General features: G+C 34.7%; 1 protein-coding gene across 1 annotated transcript; it reads left to right on the top strand.

Annotated features, from left to right (window-relative positions):
• Positions 1-1,851: 1,851 nt before the first annotated feature.
• On the top strand, positions 1,852-4,704 carry LOC114404556 (exocyst complex component EXO70A1-like). Its single transcript, XM_028367466.1, has 2 exons — positions 1,852-2,099; positions 2,195-4,704. The coding sequence occupies exon 2, from the start codon at positions 2,293-2,295 to the stop codon at positions 4,300-4,302; it is 2,010 nt and encodes a 669-aa protein (XP_028223267.1). The 5' UTR covers positions 1,852-2,099; positions 2,195-2,292; the 3' UTR covers positions 4,303-4,704.
• Positions 4,705-26,022: the final 21,318 nt, after the last annotated feature.

Here is a 26,022-nt window from a genome sequence, read left to right as displayed (position 1 = left end):
CTGCAACTCCAACCCTTTTGACCTGAGGCATTTCCATCACTAACAAATGAGTTTAACAAAAAGAAACAAAGAAAAAAAAATCAGAGACACATAACTGATTTATACTACTTCACTTTATAGTTTTTACTGTAATTTTTATTAAATATTTTTAAATTGATGAAATAAACAAACCGGTGTTTTTTTTTCAGCCTCAAGTTATCTGTTAATTAAATGCACAAAAAAGTGACTTTTGTATCGTAAATTAAAGCTCTGCTTACTTGGCTCTTTAGTTAATTATTAATTATAATTATAATCATAATATAAACAATATACGCGACATAAAGAAAAATAATATACACAAATACAATTACTGTACAATGTATTGACGTGTAAATAAATGGTCAGTTTTCTGACGTGAATTCCAGAAGCTTATAATGGGTCTTAGTTAAAGTATCTGGACCTTTTCAGGTCTGTTTTAGTGAATATCACTTTTTCTTTTTTGACTTTTTTTCATTGCAATAAAAAATTACAAGTATGATATATTTAGTTTAGATTTTAAATTTCACACGTAGTTTTTCTTTTCAGCCTAATGGTATATTCTTGCATCATTACAATCTTTATAATACATGCCAGTCAAGTTTATCTATTAGTTTAATAACATTTAATTAAATAATAATAATTTCAATTTTAATGCATCCACATCACCATTATAAAAAGTATATTATCATTTTAGTTTTATCCGGTCAAATCATGAAAAAGTATGGCTGTCACAGTCACAACATTTAAAGTTTAACTTTTATAATGATTCTGATTGATTTTGTAAAAATATCTATTATTATATTTTAGAACACTTTTTAATAAAATCAATACCCATAATTTAACTCTTAATCAACATTAAGATACTCATTTAAGTTCTCGATCAAAATTAATAATTGATAAAATTAATAAATAATTTTTTATGGAAATTAATAAATATTTTAGGTTTATATCATAATAAAAAAAGATTAAATAAGTTATGTGTTGATAACTTAAAGAATCTTTATTAGAATAAAAAAAACTTAAAAGAAATTTACTATCACCTAATTACAAACTACAATCTGTAATAAACTTTTTTATTTTTATAATAATTATTTTAAAAATCACATCAATAAAAAAATTCAAAATAAGTAACAAGTACGTTTTACATAATGCATACTCATCAAATACTCTAATTTCTTTATTGAAATTCGATTGAACAATCATGTGGTTGATTGACAGATTAGCATGATTATTAAGCCCCCCGCCGGCCAAGTATAACTTCACACTGTTAATGGTATTAAGGATCACAATCCTCAGCTAGGCTTCGTAATATGAATGACATGAGTTGAGTACTATTATTTAGCCTTCATAATATCACACAATATAAGTTAGACTATGTTTGAGTATCCGGTGGCATCCTCCAAACTGGATTTGTTTCGAAATGTGTCATTACAACCACAATACTTTTTTTGTTTTTTTATAATTTTTTTCCTTTAAAGATAATTCTGCTCAAAATACAATTGAAAATTAAATATAAATATTTATTGTAACGAAAATTTAAGCCTTCATTTATTACTTTACAAAAGATTAATCTCTTTCAATAAATCCAAATACATTGATATCAATTAACATTTTGAATCACACAATAACTAACATCAGCTGAACTAAGCCCCTTCCATAACAGTACTATCTTGAGTTCCTTAAAAAAAGTTACTAATCGAGTGAAAGTGTATAAAAAAGTAATAGTGTACAGCTTAGAAAAAGACAGACCAAAAACGGAAGCAAAAGAAAATTCAAACACGTTCAAATAAATGAGAGAGAGAATAATAATTAAACTATGATATACAGAAACAGCAAAAGTTACATTAACGAACATTTTTGCCTTCTGTCATGCACTTTGCCACACACCCCCCAAAAAGTTCCTCCTCTCTCTTCATTCACTAATTTCTTCTTCGTTAGGGTTTTCTCTCTCATTAAGCCACAGATTCAGATTCCCACTTCCTCCATTTCTCATTCATTCCCCCTTTTCTACTCCAACTCGCTGAGTCCACTCGTTCTCTTCGCGCCTCCGACAACCCTAACTTTCTCCTTAATTTCCTCGAGTGAGTTCTCTCTCTCCACAAAACCCTCTCTCTCTCTCTGTTCATTCAATTTCTAACTCCGTGTCTTCTAATTTTACTTTCCTGAAACATTTTAGAACTTCAAATTTCCCCAAGTTCATCCAAACACGACTTTTCGATGATTCCGAGGTAAAGAAAAAAAAAACGCTGATCTGGAATCACTTATCACACGGCAATGGAAGCTTCTAGAATAGAAAATTTGATTAGAGCCAAGAAATCCTTGAAGATTAGCTTAGAGAAATCAAAATCGGTAGGGTTAGCGCTAGAGAAGGCGGGGCCGAGGTTAGATGAAATTGGGGTGAGGCTGCCGTCGCTGGGGTCGGCGGTGCGGCCGATTCGGGCCGAGAAGGACGCCCTCGCGGCGGTCGGCGGGCACATCAACCGCGCCGTGGGTCCCGCCGCGGCGGTGCTCAAGGTTTTTGACGCCGTCCACGGCCTCGAAAAGTCGCTCCTGTCGGATCCCCGGACCGACCTGGCTGGATACTTGTCGGTGCTGAAGCGCCTCCAGGAGGCGCTGAGGTTCCTGGGGGACAACTGTGGGCTGGCCATACAGTGGTTGGAGGATATAATTGAGTATTTGGAGGACAATTCTGTTGCTGATAAGGTTTATCTCGCGAATTTGAAGAAGGAATTGAAAAATCTTCGCGAATCGCAGCATGGTGAGCTTGATGGAGGGTTGTTGGATGCTGCATTGAGTAAATTGGAGGATGAGTTTAGGTTGTTGTTGGGTGAGAATAGTGTGCCATTGCCGATGGCGTCGGCAAGCGGGGATCAGGCGTGCATTGCCCCGTCGCCATTGCCGGTGTCGGTTGTTCACAAGCTGCAGGCGATTCTCGGGAGGTTGATTGCCAATGACAGGCTGGATAGGTGTGTGGGGATTTATGTTGAGGTGAGGAGTTCGAATGTGAGGGCAAGTTTGCAGGCGCTAAATTTGGATTACCTTGAGATTTCTGTGGCGGAGTTCAATGATGTGCAGAGCATTGAGGGGTATATTGCCCAGTGGGGGAAGCATTTGGAGTTCGCGGTGAAGCATTTGTTTGAGGCTGAGTATAAGCTTTGCAATGATGTGTTCGAGAGGATTGGGTTGGACGTGTGGATGGGTTGCTTTTCAAAGATTGCTGCTCAGGCGGGTATACTTGCGTTTCTTCAGTTTGGCAAGACGGTCACGGAGAGTAAGAAGGACCCCATTAAGCTTTTGAAGCTGTTGGATATTTTCGCATCGTTGAACAAGTTGAGGCTGGATTTCAACCGGCTTTTCGGTGGTGCGCCGTGTGTTGAGATACAGAATTTAACAAGGGATCTTATTAAGAGCGTGATTGATGGGGCTGCGGAGATTTTTTGGGAGCTTTTGGTTCAGGTGGAGTTGCAGAGGCCAAATCCACCCCCGATGGATGGTAATGTGCCGAGATTGGTGAGCTTTATCACTGATTACTGTAACAAGCTCCTTGGGGATGACTATAAGCCAATATTGACTCAGGTCCTGATCATTCATAGAAGTTGGAAGCGCCAAAGCTTTCAGGAGAAACTCCTTGTCAACGAGATTTTGAACATAGTGAAGGCTGTTGAACAGAATGTGGAGACTTGGATCAAGGCTTATGATGATCCTATACTGTCCAACTTTTTTGCTATGAACAATCACTGGCATCTGTGCAAGCATTTGAAGGGGACAAAACTTGGGGAGCTCTTGGGGGATTCTTGGTTAAGGGAGCACGAAGAGTATAAGGACTATTACTCCTCCTTCTTCTTGAGGGACAGCTGGGGAAAGCTTCCAGGACATTTGAGTAGGGAAGGGTTGATTCTTTTCTCAGGAGGACGTGCCACTGCCCGTGACCTGGTCAAGAAAAGGTTGAAGAAGTTCAATGAAGTTTTTGAAGAGATGTATGCAAAGCAGACAAGTTGGATCATGCTTGAACGAGATCTGAGGGAGAAGACATGTCAGCTTATAGTGCAAGCCGTGGTGCCTGTTTACCGCAGTTACATGCAGAATTATGGTCCTTTGGTTGAGCAAGATGCTGCTGTCTCCACAAAATATGCAAAGTACACAGTGCAGAAGCTGGAGGAAATGCTTTTGTGTCTATATCGGCCAAGGCCTGTAAGACATGGCAGCTTGAGAAGTCCAACATTTAGTGCCAAATATGGCAATGGAGTGCCCGATCTTCGCAGAACAGCATCTGCAGTTGTGTAATTTCTTGGTCATGTATTTCTGAAGACTGAACAGCATTGATAATCTTTCCCCCTCATCAGATGTTGGCTACTGTATATAATTTTCCTCTGGGGCCCTGCAGTGCATACGGTTGGCTTTGCTTAGATTTTGAGAAGGAAGTTCCTGAGGTCTGCCATTCGAATATCTGATGTATTTTCATGAACATGAAGTTTAGTTTCTCTTCTGAGATGAAAAAAACTTGTTCCTATCTCCCTTGCACAGAGGTTTCTGCAAAAGCTATGCCATCTGTAAAACAGTAAGTTTTGAACTTTCGATAAATAAGTATGGACCTTGATTATGAGGTTTTTTGGTCATACTGCCAGCCAAAGTACTTTTATTCAGTCTTCATCTTCATCCATTCAGCTGTTTGTAGCAGCAGCATCATTTTAATTTGCAAATTTTGTGTACAATTTTTTAGTATACATGGACTTAGAAGTTTAGATTAACAGAATATTTAGTCATCAGTATTGAAGGGGCTGAAGTTGTTAATTGTAAATGCAGAAACCCCTGTGAGATTTCCATGAAATATTTAAAATTAGAGTAAATCATTTATACATTGACAGTATATTTCTTTTTTCACATTAACATTAATCACATTGTGACGTATAGTGAATATAATAAATTTTTATCAAAATTATCTTAAAAATATATTTGTCATGATTTTTAATTAGAAAACTATGTAAATTTTGTTACACTGAAAGTAAATAGGAATGGAACTCTTTAAAAGTTTTTTTTAGAGAGTTTTGTTTCCCTTTGCTAGACTGCAGCATTTTCCTCAACTTTGATTCTAATATGAGCGTATATTTTGAGGTGTGTTGGATTCCCTAGCTTGAGGCCCAAGTCTTAGTATAACAATGTGGTAAGTTTGGTCTGAGTTGAGATGTGATTTAATATTTGCAAATATTTTCTCTATTTCTCTTTATAAGATATAATCAATAACCTTTTATCTCTTATTATAATATTTCATTTCATTTTTCTTGTGTATTAATTATTTTTTTTTACTAAAATACTCTTATTTATTTTAATATATGATTAAATGTTACTTTGAATTGTCACTTTGTCTTTCTTGTGAAAATTGAAGAAGATGAATAAACTCTCACTAATGTTAAGGATAATTTTGAAAAAAAAATTATAGTAAAGTCAAATTCAACATTAATACCTAAATTAATTAATTTTCTTAATAAACGTAATTTAGTCAACTATCTTATAAATAGGGATGGAGTATGTGTTAATACTTGATTCTTAAAATTGATCTTAATCTACACTTCTAATTTTGGACTAATATGATATTTGGGTCAAAATGTGTCACCATACAACAAAAATATATGTTTATAGGTAAACAAGACTTTTGTACTTTTGTAAGCCAAAATTTAATTTAGATTTAAGTTTGTAAACTTTAATTTAAAATCAAATTAATTAAATTTTTTAACTGTAATTATATAAAGGTCTAAATAACTTTTTATTATCCCTAACGTAGGTCATTTTGATTTTATCACCTAAGCTGTTAGGTTTTTTGTTTTATTTTAGTACCCACTTTTTTTTTTTTACCATTATCATTGAGCATCCATTAAGTGATTTTTACTGTGATAATGTGATACTTTGTTAATTTGTCATATTATTATTTAGTTGATTCTTACTTTGTCATATTATTATTTAGTTGATTCTTACTTATGTCTGATATTAAAATCAGACATAAAAAATATGGGATACTAAAATATAAAACATAATAGCTAGTGAAATCAAAATACCTATTTTACATGTAGTAAAAAGTTATTTATTTATTTATTTTATGTAGAAAAATATAATTTTGTTAAAGATTATCCGTAAAAAAAAAAACTAAAAATATCTAAGTTTTTTAATATATTAGTTTTAAGGTTGATTAGATTTCATTTTTTCTTACATAAAAGCTTAGTTGAGTAAAATAAAAAAACTTATAATAAGAAAATGATTTAGTTTTGATACACCGTCTTTATAAATCGTTTTCACTATGAATTAATTATAAATTACTTTTTATATGACTTTATAATGATTATTATCAATGTCAATTATTTTAAAATATATGATAATCTATGATTACAGGAAATTATGTAAAAAAATCTTTTCATTGTCAACGAATTTCAATTAAAAAGTTTAATTAAATATAATGATAATGTACGTCTAATTAAAAATTATCATTATAATAAGATTATTGGGTGTTGTAATAATTATTTTAAAGTCATTGCTAATCCTAATGATAGTATAAAATTTGTTATATTGATAGTGTATCAAAGTTACATTATCATAAATTAAGTTAATAAAAAGAAAACTAAGTTTATGTCTACTTTTCTGAAAATTATAAGCAAAGTCTAACCTTTGTTTTTGCAACTAATAATAGAAAATATAAAACATTAATAAAATTTTAAACTCGCAGGAAAATTGTAATAGACAATTTAACGTTTTAAAAATATTTTTTGACATAATTACTAACAAGCCATCATTCATAATCATTATTTTTTTTTATATTATTCATGTTTTTTTTATTATCATTACATTAGTGTAAAATATCTATCAATTTTATTGATAACTAATATTCGTAAAAAACCTAATTAGTTACTTTTAATAAAAAAATTTCTTCCAACTCTATTTTTCTATTCATAAAACTTAAATCCAAAATCTTACAAAAAAAACTAAATCCAATACTACTTTGAACCATCCAGTTATTCATGCTTCAAACATAAATATAGGTAGACAAAGCATATATAAACTATTCATTAACTTCCGGTTTCAGCTTTTGTTACTTTATCCCTTGGCGTGTATAAACATGAGAATTGAATTATGTTTTGGGGCATATTGGATAATCTACTCATCTATACACTTTACAAAGATCTTCCTCCTTACAGGGTGACAGAATGCACTACTTCTCAAGCACTCTTCTTTGTTCTCTTTTATTTTTTATGAATAAAAGAAGAGGATAAAAAAACTGGAGAAAAAGTGAATTTTTCCTTTGATTAGGATGAAAAAAATTGAAATGAATAGTATATTAAAATTATGAAAAAAAATGCTTATCATTTTCAAACAGTATCTGCATATAACAAAGAGAATTAGCGGTTTCGTTATCGAGTCTTTTTTTTTTACGTAACTTGATGATATTATTAACCAGAATCTGAGCCCAAAGGAAAATTGTCAACAGTTAAAATGCTAATTAACGGGGGAGGAATCTGTTAGAGGCCCACGTTATGTGCACGTTGCACATTCCTTTATATTTTATTATTTTGGAAAAATTTGTTACTTCTGAATCTGGTCCATTTTTCATCCACATTCATCCCATATCTTTGCAAAATATATTTGCAACTACCTTCAGTAACAAATCACGTACCCATCATCTCACGTACTGATAACTTCTTATCTCACGTCTGATAACTTCCTATCTCACGTTCTGATAACAAGTTGAGAGAGCTCTGTGATGGACAGACTCTATAAATAGGATGGGGTGCTCTCAGTTTTGTATCACCAAACCCACTTCTCTATTCAGGAAAAAATACACCATCTATTCAGAGTGAGTAAGGGTCTGGAAGAACAAAACTGTCTTTCAGGTTTGTGTGTGAGCCGCTTCCCGTTCGATTTGCAATGGCTGGAGGTACGCTTTTAATTCCTTTTAATTTCCGCTGTTTGATCTAAATATGCTATTTAAATTTATTTGCATGTTTAGATCAGTGTATGTATATTTTTACATTTGGTATCAGAGCCTATTTGTACCTCTGTCTTGCTTATTGGGTCGTTCCTATGTGGAGTTTATTTTCTGAGTATATGGGTGTTATGTTTTAAGCCTCCTTAATTCAAAATAACATCAAAATTAGGAATGATGTGAGTTTTCTAATTTTTATATGATTTAAAACGTATTTTTGGGTGTCTAAAATGTATATAATGTGTGGGTTTTTCGAAATTGAGGTAATAATATTTTTTTTTTTTTTTTACCACTGCTGGAGGTTGAAGACGAAGTCTTGTGGGTTTTGTTTACTGTGTTGGAATTGTTAATATACATTTTAAATTAACAATATTAAACAAAGCACGACTTGGTCTAGTGGTAGATGTGATGTGTATTACCTCATTGTTCTGGGTTCGAATCTCGTTGCTGCCTTTGTTGTTTGTTTTCGTTTTAATTAATTAAAAGGAAGTATAAATGAAACGAAAACGCCTTATGCTGGTTTCGAACCCTCACCCTACAAGCATGAAAGGACTCCCTTTGCCGCTAAGCTACTGCAACTTAATTGTTTATTAACTGCAGTTCATGTGTATTTATAACTTCTGAAGGATAAATCATTTATGCACAAACTATTTAAAAATTGTTTGTCTCTTAAGTTATGTTGAACATGCAATATTATGTTAAATACTGGTATGCATTGGATTTAATCCTTTAAAGTTTATTACATGTTGAATGAATATACGTGCAATGTTATTTTGAATTGGTATACATGTAATTTTTATGATTCAATATTGAGCACATTTGCATTATTAAGTATGTTTATGCAAGGTTTATTTTTAAATGTTAAGTGATTAATATAATTTTATTAAATTAGAGAATAGCCACAGCATCTTTAATTGAGTAAAATTATATACTAAATTTATAATCACATTGGAAATATTAATTGTGATTAATCATATGTAATGTGATGAAATCTACCCACAGGAATTTTGTTATATTTGTATGATTAATTAGGATAAAATATTAAATTATATTTCTTAATTTACCCACAGGAATTAAAGAAAAGAACATGATTTAATAGTTTTATCATAAAGTTGCATGATGAATCTAATTGAGTAGGACTTTAGCCCACAGGCAAGTTTTGTGTCACTAGATTCATATATTGAGACATGATTTGCATTGGCAAAACATGACATTTGTTTAGTCTCAAATTTTCTTAATGAGCATGTGTGTTTGTTTGCAGTTTCACAATCTATGAATATTTCTTGTGACCTTCCCATTTTGAAAGGTGATAATTATAAGGTTTGGAAGGAAAGAGTTCTCCTTCATTTGGGCTGGATGGATATTGACTATGCTATAAGGAAGGATGAGCCACCGGCTATTACTGAAACTAGCGAACCTGATGCTGTTGATCTTTATGAAAAGTGGGAGAGATCTAATCGTCTCTCCGTTATGTTCATAAAAACCAACATATCCGCTAGTATCCGGGGTTCAGTTGACCAGTATGATAAGGTCAGAGATCTGTTGAAAGCCATTGATGAACAGTTTACAACCTCTGAGAAGTCACTTGCTAGCACACTCATTATGCAATTCTCTTCCATTAAGCTTACTGGAACGAGAGGTGTGCGTGAACATATCATGCGCTTAAGGGACATAGTGGCTCAGTTGAAAACCTTGGAAGTTACCATGTCTGAATCCTTCCTGGTACATTTCATTTTGTGCACCCTACCTCAACAGTATACACCCTTCAAAATCTCCTACAACACACATAAGGATAAATGGTCTATTAATGAATTGATGACCATGTGTGTTCAAGAAGAGGAGAGATTGATAATGGAAGAAGGTGAGAAGGTAAATTTGACTACTTCTAATTCTGGAAAGGATAGGAAGAAGTCTGTAGGCACCAATAAAGGAAAGATTCCGACTCAACCAACAATTAAAAAGGAGTCAAAGTGTTTCTTCTGTAAAAAGAAAGGACACATGAAGAAGGACTGCCCCAAATTTAAAAGTTGGTTTGAGAAGAAAGGTACACCATTTGCCTTTGTTTGTTATGAATCTAATATGATTAATGTGAATCATAATACATGGTGGATTGACTCTGGTTCTACAATCCATGTTTCTAATACCTTGCAGGGTATGGAAAGCCTAAGGAAGCCAGTGGGAAGTGAGCAGTGCATCTACTCAGGGAGTAGGATGAGCTCACATGTAGAGGCCATTGGAACGTGCGTCTTAGTCTTAAGTAGTGGCTTTAAATTACATTTGGAGAAAGTTTTTTATGTTCCTAGTTTCTGTAAAAACTTAATTTCTGTTTCTAAACTTGCACCTTTGGGATTTTATTTTAATTTTACAGACTTTGGTTTTAATTTACTAAATAAATCTGAAATTATTGGTTGTGGTCAATTGGTTGATGGTCTTTATTCGATTGAATTGCAAAATGACGCTACTTCTATGCACGTTTCTGTTGGGTTAAAACGATGTATTGTGAATGAAGAATCCTCTATGTTGTGGCACCGGAGATTAGGACATATCTCTATTGAAAGAATCAAGCGATTAGTAAATGAAGGAGTACTTAGTACTTTGGATTTCGCTGATTTTGAGACTTGTGTAGATTGCATTAAGGGTAAGCAAACTAACAAGTCTAAAAAGGGTGCAAAGAGGAGTTCTAATTTATTAGAAATCATACATACAGACATATGTTGTCCAGACATGGATGCAAATAGTCCGAAATACTTCATAACCTTTATAGATGATTATTCACGATATATGTATCTCTACTTACTTCATTCTAAGAATGAAGCTTTAGATGCCTTTAAAGTTTTTAAGGCTGAAGTTGAGAAACAATGTGGAAAACAAATTAAGATCGTGAGATCAGATAGAGGTGGGGAGTACTATGGTAGATACACAGAGGATGGACAAGCACCAGGTTCATTTGCGAAATTTCTTCAAGAACATGGGATTGTTGCCCAATACACTATGCCTGGTTCTCCGGATCAGAATGGTGTGGCAGAACGAAGAAATCGAACCTTATTAGACATGGTGAGAAGCATGAGGAGTAATGTAAAGCATCCTCAATTTTTGTGGATTGATGCTCTTAAGACGGCTGCGTATATATTAAACCGAGTTCCAACCAAGGCTGTCTCAAAGACACCTTTTGAATTATTCAAGGGTTGGAAACCAAGTTTGCGACATATACGCGTTTGGGGATGCCCGTCTGAAGTAAGAATCTATAATCCACAAGAGAAGAAACTAGACCCTAAGACTATTACTGGGTATTTCATTGGATATGCTGAAAGGTCTAAAGGGTATAGGTTCTATTGTCCATCCCACAACACTAGGATTGTGGAATCAAGGAATGCAAAGTTTCTTGAAAATGACTTGATCAGTGGGAGTGATCAATTTCAGAACATTTCTTCTGAAAGGGATCACTGTGAAGCTGAACCTTCTGGGACAAGTAATAGGTTGGTAGTCATTCCTACCCCTCAAGTTAAAATGGGTGTTAGACAACCAGTGATTGAAGTTCCACAAGCTGTTGAAAGTGATCATGTAGATCGAGTTGTTTGTGAGGAACAACATGATGATATTGAACAAACTGATGAAGAACCAGTTGAACAAGTTCCTCAGCAAGATGACCAAACAACATTAAGAAGATCTACTAGAATAAAAAAGACAGCAATTCCTAGTGATTATGTAGTGAACCTACAAGAATCAGACTACAACATTGGAGCCGAAAATGATCCTGAGACGTTTTCACAAGCCATGAGTTCTAAGGAATCAAATTTGTGGTATAATGCTATGAGGGATGAGATGGATTCTATGGCATCTAACCAAGTTTGGGATCTCGTTGAGTTGCCTGTTGGTGTAAAAGCCATCGGATGTAGATGGGTCTTCAAAACAAAGAAAGACTCAGAAGGCAACATTGAGAGACATAAGGCAAGACTTGTTGCTAAAGGATTCACTCAAAGAGAAGGAATCGATTACAGAGAGACCTTTTCCCCTGTATCTAAGAAAGACTCTCTTCGAGTAATTCTGGCATTAGTAGCTCATTTTGATCTTGAGCTGCATCAAATGGATGTGAAAACGGCGTTCCTGAATGGTGATCTAGAAGAAGAGGTTTACATGAAACAACCTGAGGGATTCTTATCTAGTGTTGGTGAGCACTTAGTCTGCAAGCTTAATAAGTCCATCTATGGATTGAAACAAGCCTCCCGCCAATGGTATTTAAAATTTCATGAGGTCATTTCTTCATTTAGCTTTGAAGAGAATGTCATGGATCACTGTATATACCAGAAGGTCAGTGGGAGTAAGATTTGTTTCCTTGTATTATACGTAGATGACATTCTGCTTGCGACTAATGATAAGGGTATGCTATATGAGGTGAAACAATTTCTCTCAAAGAACTTTGATATGAAGGATATGGGAGAGGCATCTTATGTCATAGGCATAAAGATCCATAGAGAAAGATCTCGAGGCATTTTAGGCTTGTCTCAAGAAACCTATATCAACAAAGTTTTAGAGAGATTTAATATGAAAGATTGTTCACCAAGTGTAGCTCCCATTGTGAAGGGTGACAAACTTGCTTTGAGTCAATGCCCCAAAAATGATTTTGAGCGGGAACACATGAAAAATATTCCATATGCTTCAGCAGTCGGAAGCCTTATGTATGCTCAGGTTTGCACTAGACCTGATATTGCATTCGCTGTTGGAGTTTTGGGAAGATATCAAAGTAATCCAGGTATTGACCACTGGAAAGCTGCAAAGAAAGTGATGAGATATCTTCAAGGAACAAAAGATTACATGCTCATGTACAGACAAACTGATTGTCTGGAAGTGATTGGCTACTCCGACTCAGACTTTGCTGGTTGCGTTGATTCACGAAGATCAACATCTGGTTATATTTTTATGTTAGCCAGTGGAGCTGTATCTTGGAGAAGTGCCAAACAAACCTTGACTGCTACTTCCACTATGGAGGCTGAGTTCGTTTCTTGTTTTGAGGCTACCTCGCATGGTGTATGGTTGAAGAGTTTCATATCTGGCCTTAGAGTTGTGGACTCTATTTCTAGGCCATTAAAGTTGTATTGTGACAACTTTGCTGCAGTGTTTATGGCTAAAAACAACAAAAGTGGAAGTCGAAGTAAGCACATCGACATCAAGTACTTAGCCATAAGAGAACGTGTTAAAGAAAAGAAAGTGGTCATTGAACACGTTAACACTGAGTTAATGATTGCTGATCCTTTAACTAAAGGCATGCCACCAAAGAATTTTAAGGATCATGTAGTACGAATGGGACTTGGTTCCATGATGTAATTTCATTGTACGTACATTTGTTATTTTCAATGAAACTCTTATTCAGTTAGATATTTTCTCATATCGTTTTGTGCACATATTTATTTATTTCGAGAAAAATCATTCGGTTTAGATATAGAATAAACATATGGTTTATTCATTAAGTTGAGAGCTAGTGTTGAGAGACTCGATATATTGTGGTACATGGAAGATACTACTCATCATCAGAGGACCTATCGCCATGACTCATATATTATGTTTCTTGTTATGGTTGATGTTGAGTTAAATGGACCAAGTGGGAGAATGTTAGAGGCCCACGTTATGTGCACGTTGCACATTCCTTTATATTTTATTATTTTGGAAAAATTTGTTACTTCTGAATCTGGTCCATTTTCCATCCACATTCATCCCATATCTTTGCAAAATATATTTGCAACTACCTTCAGTAACAAATCACGTACCCATCATCTCACGTACTGATAACTTCTTATCTCACGTCTGATAACTTCCTATCTCACGTTCTGATAACAAGTTGAGAGAGCTCTGTGATGGACAGACTCTATAAATAGGATGGGGTGCTCTCAGTTTTGTATCACCAAACCCACTTCTCTATTCAGGAAAAAATACACCATCTATTCAGAGTGAGTAAGGGTCTGGAAGAACAAAACTGTCTTTCAGGTTTGTGTGTGAGCCGCTTCCCGTTCGATTTGCAATGGCTGGAGGTACGCTTTTAATTCCTTTTAATTTCCGCTGTTTGATCTAAATATGCTATTTAAATTTATTTGCATGTTTAGATCAGTGTATGTATATTTTTACAGAATCTCCTCAATCCAGTAAATCTCATGCACCTCAAAAGCTTATTGAGCCACAGCATATTAGCTAGTCTATTTACATAGTTCAAAGAAACAAAGTAACCAAAACCAGCTAACTTTTTAGTTTTTACGATCAAGCAAAACCCTTGTGAAGTAATCTTTCTGCAGCACACGGCCATCAGTCCAAGCATCAACTAATCTTTTACAATCAGTTTCATATTGAACCAGTTTTTGTAGAAGAAATCTTGCAGTTTCCATCGCCCAATGAAGAGCCAAAGTCTCTGCCACATGAGGATCATACAAAGTTTCCACAAAAAGAGAAGCTGCAGCCAGAACCTCTCCATCATGGTCCCTGTATATTGCACAAAAACCAGTCCCAGAATTTTTCCTAACCGCAGCATCAACATTAGCTTTAATTAATCCCTGAATTGGCTTCGACCATTTGATAATACGGTTGGAATTACCCCGATTCAGCTCTCGATCCTCCACCCTTAAGGAGTTGAACTTGTCTATCACAAAACGGATAGGGATTCTCCTCTTTTGAGAGGTCTATTGGTTCCTGGAATACCATATTACCCACAACTTACATAATCTTGCCAAAAATTCAGAATCATTTATCAATAAGCAAGATTGGAACCATTCAGCAAATGTTGTGTCTTCCTGGATATCAAACCTCGCCCCTAAAGACGAAGCAAACCATATGCATTTAGATTCAGAACAGTCTAATAAAGCATGCACAAAAGTCTCAATCGATTGGCCACATCTAGGACAGATATTATCAACATTTAAACCCCTTCTTTCCAGATTACTCATGAATGGGAGAATCTTATGACAAGCTCTCCAAATCAGATTTAAACACTTATGGACAGTTTTGATTTTCCAAATATTACCCCAAATATCCCCCGAGAAGGAACTAGAGGACAAATTAGATGTATGGTTATCTCCTAGAGCCTGATAATAACCAGATTTAACTGTGTAGATTGCATCATTAGTAAATTTCCAGATAAGGAAATCATTCATCTTGATTCTTCTCAAGGGAATAGGATAGATTTTCTTGCAAGTAGATTCAGAGAATGTACCTCTCATTTTGTCAACATCCCACTGATTTGAAGCTGGAATAATGATGTAACATTTCAATTTTCTTAGATTTGTCTATGTTTGATTTATATGCAGTGTAGTTAGAACCATCATTAGGTAGTCAGGTGGCCTAGAATTAAGTCATGAGTCTAAGGATAAGTTGTTTAGATGCAAAGAATCCTTGGTCAAATCATCAATCAACAAAAGTTAACTACAATTTAGAAAGTCAAAGTAAGAGAATATCTCATTAATGACATTTTAGTAATTAAAGGTTTTTAGGCTAATCAGAGAGATTTAGACTAATTCATGAAAGTTTAGAGTAATAATGTGTCTGGATGTGACAAACTATTAGTTTAAATAATTAAGGAGGAGGAGAATTAATTTCTCATTCACTTTAATTATTTTTAGTTAAGACTAATGGAAGAGATTAATAAATGAATCTAATACTCTAAAATCAATTTAGAAGTGAGAGTTAATTAGGGACTAATTGGAAATTTAAGTCACTAAGTGTAGTTAGTTTGAAGAAAAAAAAAACCTAAGGGACCCACATGTGGGCCCCCCTTTAAACCTAACTCTTCCTCTATAAAAGAGTGAGCAACTCAATGCCCCCTTGATGTATTTTCCGCCAACCAAGAGAGAGAGAGAGGGGGAGTCCATTTATTTTTCTTCTCTCTTCCTCCATTGTTGAGGGTTCAAGGTCCTTGGAGGTTAGGTGAGTTCCTTTTCTCATGCTCATCTCCATTTTCTTCTTCTCTTGAAGTTAGAATCCTCATTCTCTTCTTTTTCCTTCTACATGTTCATGTTTAGGAGGAGCTCAAGATTCTAGCTCTACCCACACTCCTTTCTTTGCTTCATTGTGTCAACAAAGATGTAAGGGAGGAGTACTTAATCTCTTAGGACCCATGCTATGTTGCTAGGTAGTTGAACTTCATTTATATGATGGTTTTTGCATGTTTAACCAAATCCCGTATTTTGTAACTTTGGTGCTATGAAGGCTGCGAATTCAATTTGTGAATTCTGAATTTATATTTGAGTTCCTTGATCCCAAAAATCTAGGAAAGCATATATGATATATCTCATTTGGAGTTGTGTAGCCTTGGGAATTTAATTTTCAAGTTATGGCAAAATATATGCTTCTCATGCTCTATTTTCATTGAATTTGAAATTGGAGTTGGAATATGTTGATATGGAACTTAAAATTGAACTTATTGGGTCCAAAAAACCTAGGTTTAGACATAAAGTACACCCCATTTGAGTTAGTATAGCTTATGGAATCACAATTTCAAGTTTTTCGCTTTTTCGATAAATCCTACATTGTTTTGAATGAACTGTATAAATGGACTTGGTTTTTGTATATTTTGACCATGGAAATGAGATCCTCATATTTGAAAACATAGGGTTTGATTAAAAAATTTCATGAAATGAATTTCTACAACTCTTTGAATTTAGAAAACAAGTTTTGTGAACCTTAAAGGTCAAGTGTTGGGCAGTTTCAAAATTGGACCAAATGAGTGTGGATTTGAGAAATTTTGAGTCTAAAACTGAATTCCTTACATTCAGAAACCTTGAGGGACATATATGGTTTCTCCCAATTGGATTTCTACATGGAAAAGTTGATTTTAAAAGTGAGTAAATAGGCACAATTCCAAATGAGAAAGTGTCTTATGTGTGTAGAATTGCATGGAAAAAATGATATAAATTATGAATTGAATTTCTTAATTTGATTGAGAATTATTATGTGAAATTGTTATGATTAAATGTTTTAAGACCAAGTGATTGTGTTAACTTGAAAAGGCATGTTGCATGATTTGAATTGTTATGATTAAATGTTGTAAGACCAAGTGAGTGTGACCATTTGGCAAGACATGTTGTATGATATGAACTGTTATGATATTGATCATGAATTATTGCCCTTTGGGATTGGGTTTGCAGGTGTGTGACCCTCAACAAATTTTATTTGGATGTCTTGTGATGAATTACTATTTGGATTGGTAGTGATGAATGTGCAAGTGGTCTTGTCCACTTAAATGACCATATTGATGATGACCCTAGAGAAGAAAGGCGATTAATTTCCCTCCTCTCTTGTTATGTTTGTATGTTCGCACGTGATGGAGGATACTTGCAGTTGGGGACTTCATGAGGATTGACACGCATTACAAGGACGAGGTAGCGTGATTGTGTTAAAATTAGAGCGATTATTGTGTTGAGAGTTGAATTAGAGAGGAAAGACGATTAATTTCTCTCCTCTCTTGTTATTTTTGTGTGTGCGCGTGCGATGGAGGATACTTGCAGTTGGGGACTTCAAGGGGATCGATACACATTACAAGGAAGGGATGGAAGAATGAGGTAGCATGATTGTGTTAAAATTAGAGCGATTATTGTGTCGAGAGTTGAATTAGAGAGGAAAGACAATTAATTTCCCTCCTTTCTTGTTATGTTTATGCGTCCACAGGATGGAGGATAGTTGCAGTCGAGGACTTCATGAGGATTGACACACATTACGAGGAAGGGACAAAAGAATGAGGTAGTGTGATTGTGTTAGAATTAGAGTGATTGTTGGGTCGAGAGTTGGGGCATGACCTTATACTCAGTGGAAATAGGTCTTCTGTTGTCTATTCACAAATACCAATGCAATTGTCATTCATACTTCTCATCATGAAGAATGAGTGAGGATTCGTTAAGTGAGGGTGGATGACACACAATAGGTACACTAGGGGATGGTCTGAATAGATCAAAGGAACTCAGGGAAATGTTAAGTGGTGATAACCCGACTAAGGACATTTTTCGGTTAGTTCGGGGGACTCACATGCCTCACTTGACATTCCTAACTAGAGAGGAGTTGTACCCATGATTGATGAGAACATCATGTTCTGTACTGGCATGTAACATGTCCTCCAAATCATCATCCATATGTTACGTAAGACCATGAAAGCCTGAGAGGCTTAGTGGCAATGTTGGGATCAAGATAAGAACAATGTGAGTAAGATGCAAAATAGAATGTCGTGAGCGATGTATGCTAGTAAACCACATGTGGTGGTTGTTAGGTTATGTGTGGGACTTAACATCCGTGTTTCTAGTTCCAAAAGGGAGGGAGTACACACTCCCTTATTACCATTTTTAGGACCTAATGATGAGCTCGGCGTCGCATCCCCCATTTTACATTAATGCTATTGAGATTAAGTGGGAACATAATGACACACTCCATGTGGATCACTTCTTTGGGTTCCTAAGTTGCCACCGAATGCCAGATGTACCAGGAGCCAGGATTCGCATCATCGACTTTTGTTTTTCATGGACCCAACCTAAACCATCCTATAATTGCTTCGTGACGCCCATGCCTAAGGTTGTCATTCCATCCGAGTCACATTCGTTATTTTTCGATGTTATGATGTCTTCTACTGGATCTAACTCCTCATCCAAGGATACTAATGCCATCTCTCCTTTGATGTCTCCTCGTTCGCTGTTGCCTAAGTCTTGGGTACCACTTGGGGTGGATGTGGTGGATCTCGTGTCAGTAGATGAGGGGTAGAACTTGGAGGAAGACACATTGCATGAGGAGGATCCGATTGTAGACAAGGAGGACCATATCACGAAGTCAGAGTTTATGGAGGATAATTCCTCGTAGGATTCATTTGAGGTGTCCCACTAGGAGGCCTTTCTCCATCTGACTTTACTAAATTCTTTTTGTGGATACAACTGACTTTGGGCTTAGGTATAGATGACTGCCCTGAGTTTTAGGTTTTTGCCCTTATACGTATTTTGGGACGGGTAGACCTAGGCTAAGACCTTTTGTAATTATCAATCATTACTATATACATTATTATTTTAGGTTACATATGTCGCCCCCTGGTTCTTTTGAGATGCACGTATTTTGTTTTCTTTTGGCATATGACACTTAATTATTATTATTATTTGGTAACCATGGAGGTTCACATATTTATTTTCATCCATTAATTCTTTAAGCATTTATGATTTATTTATATTTTTGTTTTACTCGTCGACTAAAGTTTTAATGCGTTAAATGGTTACTACGTTTTATCTCGCATGATTTAAAGATCAAATGATGTTCCCTGGAATTCATTTAGAAAGTTTTTATTTTTGAAAAAAATTTATGCTACATTTTCTAAACTTTGAGTCAATATTAATAAGAACTGAGTTTTACCTTTTTTGGTTAAGTAGAATTAATGGGTTATTTGAAAGATTATATTTAAGGGTGTTACAAATGATGTCATAAACTGTTTGGGATAAATCAATATCTGGATTATGATCCCAATGAATAACATTATCAAGAGAGTTTGGGATCCATTTGTCACTCCATATTTTGATAGATCTACCATCACCAATCCTCCAAATTGCTCCATGCACCATAAGAGTAACTAGGTCTGCAAACTTTTTTAGCATCCATAGGGGATGAGTTAGGGAGATATTTTGCTTTTAGAACCTAAGTAACAAGGGCATATTTATTATCTATAAGTCTCCACATATGTTTTGCCAGCATAGCCTTGTTGAAAGCTTTGATTCTCTTAAAGTCTAATCTTCCTGTCTTCTTTGACTTTGTAAGCTTTTCAAAACTCAACTAATGAAGCTTCCTTTTATCAGGCTCCCCCAATAGAAGCGGGCAATCATACCTTCAATTGGGAGGGCAATTGAAAATAGCTCATGATGTATGTCAAAATGGCTTGGACTACTGACTTTATAAGAACCTCTTGGCTAGCTTTGGACAAGGCCTTTTGGGACTTAGCAAATTTGGATGAAAGAAACCTCTAATTTGTTTAGGTTTATTTTTTGTCCAGAAGCCTTCTCATACTCAAGAAGGGAAACTAACTACATAGCATCTTCATTGGTGGCTCATGAAAAAATAGGTTGTCGATCATCTACAAAAAGTAAGTGTGAGATGATAGGGGTCCTAGGACAAACCTTAATTTCGTGATGAGCTTGATTCTCCACTGCCTTAGATAATAGATCTGATAAAGCTTCTACGCATAATATGAAGAGATAGGGGGAAATAAATCCCCTTATCTCAACCCCCTCAAGGGCTTGAATTCCTTCCTTCCTTGGGACACCATTTTTAGCAGAGAGAAAGACACATAAGTCACACACTTCAAAATCAAATTTATTTAGTTTTGTGAAGAACCTATATAGAAAATAACACTCTCCAAAAAAACCCAACTCCACCCTATCATATGCCTTAGAAACATAAAGCTTTAAAGCCACAAACCCTCTTTTACCCTTATGTTTTGTGTTCATATAATGAAAACTCTCAAAGACAATAAGGGCATAATCTATTACCGAGTCTTATTTAACAAAATGTTTGGAATCTGCCCCTGCAAAATTTTCGATATGTTTTTCGTCTTTGCAAAACCAAAATATGTTATTTTCTGGCCCAAAACTAGGTTAGGATTAATCTGAACCTAAGTGTCTGATGTGTGTCCACTAAAAATTGGACATGTGGAGCTATGTTTCCATTTTATTTTTCCCAGATTCTCTCTCCTTTGTCTCCTCCATTCTCAACCCATCTCAAATCCAAATCCTTCATGTCCTCCATTCTCAACTTGTGCTCCGACCATGCTACATACACTTTCCTTGCATCATCACCCTCCCAATCAACATCCTCAACCTCAAGTTCCTTTCTTATCTCCCAAAATGTCATTGCGTCCTCCATCAAGACGTGGTTCACGAAGGTGAGATAGTAGCTTCCCTTTGACCCCCTCCTAAACCACATCCACCAAATCACGAGGACTTCTATATTGTGATCTCCGCTTATCCTTATCGAAGCACCTCATCCTTTGCCTTAGCACCGCCCACCGCGACATCCTCCCTTGCATCAAGTTCTTTGATTGGGCCAACTGTTAGCCCCACTTCCACCACACCCATGCCTTCGTTGCAATCTTCCAAATCCTCACCTTCGTCGACCTCAAGCTCTTCATCCTCAACACCTTCCACCACCGTATCTGCTTTGTTGACAATGGTGGTCTGGTGGTTTTGATGGTGGCTGTTATGGGTGGTGGTGGCTATTATGAGTTTGAGAGAAAGGGGTTTTTTGAAAAAAAATTCCTACAATTTGCGACGGTTTTTAACTACCATAATTGTGATTTAATTTTTTAAAGTTTTTTCTGTAATTTGTAACGATTTTTAACCCTTAAAAATTATATTTTAAAATTAAAATTTAAAAAATATCACATAGGTTTGGTTTCGTCCAAGCTGAGCTCTGAATTAAAAAATAACATTTTAATTTTACGAGGACAAAAAACATATCAAAAATTTTACAAGAACAAATTTTAAACATTAACAAATTTTAAACATTAATTTTGATATTTATAAGAACAAAAAACATATTTTAACCTTTAACATACTACCCTTCTCTTTTTCTTTTTCTATTTTATTATTAGTACGTGGCAGTGAAATACATAATATAGAGCATTGTTGTTGGAGTTGCAATCATGCATTACTAGAAGAACTTTTTTATTTATTTATTGGGTTTGCTACTTTGTTGATTGCATGCTGAATTCATATACAGTAAGAGAATTCGTTGACTGAAAAAGTGAAATTAATAGATAGCAGAAAAAAAAGTTAAATTAATTACAATTGAGCATTATATTCAGTACAGTTATACAGTTATGTGCAGGTTGTGCACAACACGCACGTACGTGTCATGAAATCAAAGTGGTGGCATGATGGCATCTTATTTACTTGCACCTAAAAACAAATTCATCATCATGTCACCATGTGTTTGGCCAAACGTACAAAACCCACTTTTAACAAATTTATTTCCTATTTACACGCACGTTATATACTACTTACTGCAGCTATACATGTCATTCAAATAATCATTTTATATATGGACAGATTGAATTTCACGATCCATTTTCCCTTTCGAAATTTCATTGTCTCCATCTCCTAACCAGGGATTGCAAATTTGCAAGTAGTAACTTTGGTCACCTACTTTCTTAATAGAGTTTAATGATTATGTAAGTGTAAATTTTTTATTAAGTTATTAATTAAAAATCATTCTTAATATGTCGTTTATGCATACTTGAGTCCCACAAACAAAACTCAATCTAGAATTGCTATACTCAAGTATGCCCGACACAAAACTGAAGAAACTCGAGTCTCCACTTTTTAGACTGAGTTTCTCATTTAGAATGGATTTTATAAATAATTTTTTAAATTCAAATCAATCTAATATTTTCTTAACAGAAAAATAAATTTTACCACTATCTCATAGTGAAAATGTGGTCTCCAAATTTCATAGCACAGACAGATACTATGACAACACCTTGGTGTGGGTGCGTTTTCCTAGCCTTAGCATGGTGTTCTATGATGAGAGTTTCTTGTTATACTTAGCCTCTGTTGTTGGGAAGCCTATCAAAATGGATACGAATATGTTGCATGCATATCGCGGTAGGTTTCCTAGGGTTTGCGTCCAAGTTGACCTTAGTAAACCTGCTATGGGGCGAGTCAATATTTGGTATCATATTGAGTATGAGAGCTTGCATCTTCTATGTGTGTTGTATGGTCATTATGGCCATCAAAAAAAGGACTGTTCAAAGAATGTGGTGGTAAGCGTGTCACTAAAAAAACCCTATAGATGTTGCTCCCACGAAGGAGGCATAAGTTACAGATACGTGTGAATATCTCCTGAGATAATTACGTAATTGATCCCAATATTGTTTCCGAAATTATTGACAATAATGATAAGGTAAATTGAAAGTTATTTATACTGACGGTGATTGGCTTATCATTCAGCGCAAAAAGAAAGGCAATTGGAACAAGAATCTATCTTTAACATATGATTGGATTAAATCAGGTAACAATTATTCCCAAAATATTTTGTTTGATTTAAAATCAAATATTGTCTCACCTTCCAAAGATCAAGATGAGAGGGCCCACAATGTTTATGCTCAAGATCTAGAGAGGAAAAGGTCATGTAAAGAACAAGAATCTATCTTTAACATATGATTGGATTAAATCAGGTAACAATTATTCCCAAAATATTTTGTTTGATTTAAAATCCAATATTGTCTCACCTTCCAAAGATCAAGATGAGAGGGCCCACAATGTTTATGCTCAAGATCTAGAGAGGAAAAGGTCATGTAAAGAACAAATACTTCCTTTCCATACAGGTGGCATCGTGGGCAATTCCTCCACTCAAAAGAATCTGAAGCAAAAGTCAGTTGCTTCCTCCTCCAATGAAGAGGCTAAGACCCATCCGTCCAAGAGTAATATGGTGAAGAATAAAGTTGCACCCTCCCCCCCCCTCCCAAAATAAAAAAAAAAAAAAAAATTATTCAATCAACATTGTGAAAATAGGTTCGAATACCACAATTCCTCTTGTTTCCATGAAGACGTCTGCTACCATTGCGGATAAAGCTCCCATTAATGAGGATAGGGATATTCAGATGTTGGATGCCATTGAGGTGGACATAAGACCAAAATAATGAGTGAATGCTTATATAGGCCCCATACTATCTGCCTTTATGACATTCATTGTCAGTTTCATAAAGCTCGAACCTTGTTGTATTCACGAGGCAGATGAGCATAATGGTGGGATTTGGATCCTGGGGGAAGCTAACATTGTAAGAATTAATGTCTCATGTGAGAGACATGTGACTTGTGTAGGGACTAATAAGTAAATAATTAACGATTAAAGGTTAAATTGTAATTGCTGAAATCTTATTTCTCTCCTCTTTCAAGGAAATCAAAGTGCACCGGAGAGAAGTTCCTATGGAGAAAGGTACAAGTCTTCCTATGGAGAAAGGTACACATCATTATCTATTGTTGTTTATTGATTGTTTATGAGAACCATAGGTTTCAAGATCCTGTTGTTTCCCATCATCGATAGTCTAGGAAATCCCTTAAGAATTTTTACATGTGGTATCAGAGCATATGTTATGAAATTTATGATTCTCCAAAAATGATTTAATTTCTCCCAATTATGCATGAACCCTAATTATGAAATTTAGGGATAATTTAATTTCTTCCAATTATGCATAAATCCTAATTATGAAATTTATGAATTTTAATTTATTTACATGTATTTTTCAATTACATGTTTCGATAATATGCTTTTGGCATTAATTATGTTTTTCTGCTGCAAAGTATGAGATTTTATATGAAAGGAATATTATACAAAAAACTTCAAGAAAAAAACTTCTCCTGCCATTTTTCTTTTTTTAATGAAGAAAGCTTTTATTTTTAATGGAGGAAGCTGCCCGGATTTAATTCCATTAACGTTATCTATATATTCAAGGAGAAAGCGTTCACGGCTTCCTTTTAATTCCCAATGTTTTGCAAAAGTCACACGTAAGTTCAAGAGGAATTTGGCCTGCTAGTAAGTTTAATTCCAATGTTTTGAAAATGCTACGCGTAAGTCCGGGGCATGATGATGAATATTTTGGAAATTGTTATTTGTAACCTTATGTTTGCTATTTCCAATTCCACTTTTTTTTTTTCCGAAAAAAAATTATTGTTGAACGTGATTAAAGGATTGAAAGTTTATGTTCTGTAATTAAATTAATGTGAATGTTTTAGAATTATTGGTAGCACTAAATATATGTATATGCTACATATTTGCTTGAACGTGTTTGAATGCAAAAACACAAATAAATGCAAATATTATTTTATGGCTTGGAATGAAATTAATAGAATGACTATGAATTGTTAATAGCAATAAGTATGTGTAGGCCATATATATTTGGTTGGAATTAAATGTATGTTGAATTTGTTAGTCACCAAAGTGGGCAAATTCGTAAGGTTATTTAATTCCAAATTAATGATATTTCAATTATATTTGGTTGGAATTAAATGTATGTTGAATTTGTTAGTCACCAAAGTGACCAAATTTGTAAGGTTATTTAATTCCAAAATTAATGATTATTTTGATTACTCATAGAATAATGGATGTTAAATTATATGGTTATTGGTTTATGGACAATTGAAATTCATTGTTATAAGGCATTTATGGATCGCCTAAAGGTTGATTAGTTGTTCTTATAATTAATGAATATAATTGTAGGCGATTCGTGTGTATCATTAGTTTTATTTATATGCCCAAAGGAAATAGATACTACTAATTGGTGCATATTTAATTGCCAAATAATGTTAAAATTTTATTAGCATCATTATGTTTGTATATTGTGTGTTGGTGTATCACCCAAAGAAGAACATCAATATACATTGACCGTTATCTGAATGAATCAGATGTATGACATGTATTTTATTTCTCAAAACACTTATGTGAATTTTAGTATGTAATACATGTTTTGAATTCATTGGATTCTTATGTATCATTTGAGCCAATTTTAATGGGCTTAACTTCTCTAACTGAAATAAGCAAGTCCAATTTCACCTCGGTGTTTTGGATCATGATCTTGCTATGTTAGAAGAGAAGTTTGTTACTATTATTGATGTTAGTAGCAATGAAGAGAAAGTTCATTATAAAACTTGGGAAAGATCTAACAAACTCAGCCTAATGTTGATGAGAATGACTGTTGCAGACAATATTAAGACAACTCTCCCTAAAATCGAAAGTGCTAAAAAGTTTATGGGATTAGTGGGAGAGTATTCTCAAACAACTGATAAGTCTTTTGGGACATTAATGAGTACATTGATCACCATGAAGTTTGATGGTTCACGTACTATGTATGAACATGTTATTGAGATGACAAACATTGCAGCAAGACTTAAGACCTTGGGAATATAATGGTTCTGAATGAGAACTTTCTTGTTCAGTTTATTCTAAACTCATTACCGTCTGAGTTTGGCATGTTCTAAATGAACTATAATACCATGAAAGATAAATGGAATGTGCATGGATTGCACAGTATGTTAGTTCAGGAAGAAATGAGG

The sequence above is a fragment of the Glycine soja genome, unplaced genomic scaffold (genome assembly GCF_004193775.1).
Source record: "Glycine soja cultivar W05 unplaced genomic scaffold, ASM419377v2 tig00104511_1_pilon_84547_1256723, whole genome shotgun sequence".
NCBI lineage: Eukaryota > Viridiplantae > Streptophyta > Magnoliopsida > Fabales > Fabaceae > Glycine > Glycine soja.
The sequence above is the reverse complement of the archived record's forward strand: the minus strand, read 5'-3'. Positions and strand labels throughout refer to the sequence as shown.

What these genes read in the sequence shown, in the direction of transcription:
- LOC114404556 (XM_028367466.1), top strand. Translation starts at nt 2,293, where the DNA reads ATGGAAGCTTCTAGAATAGAAAATTTGATTAGAGCCAAGAAATCCTTG.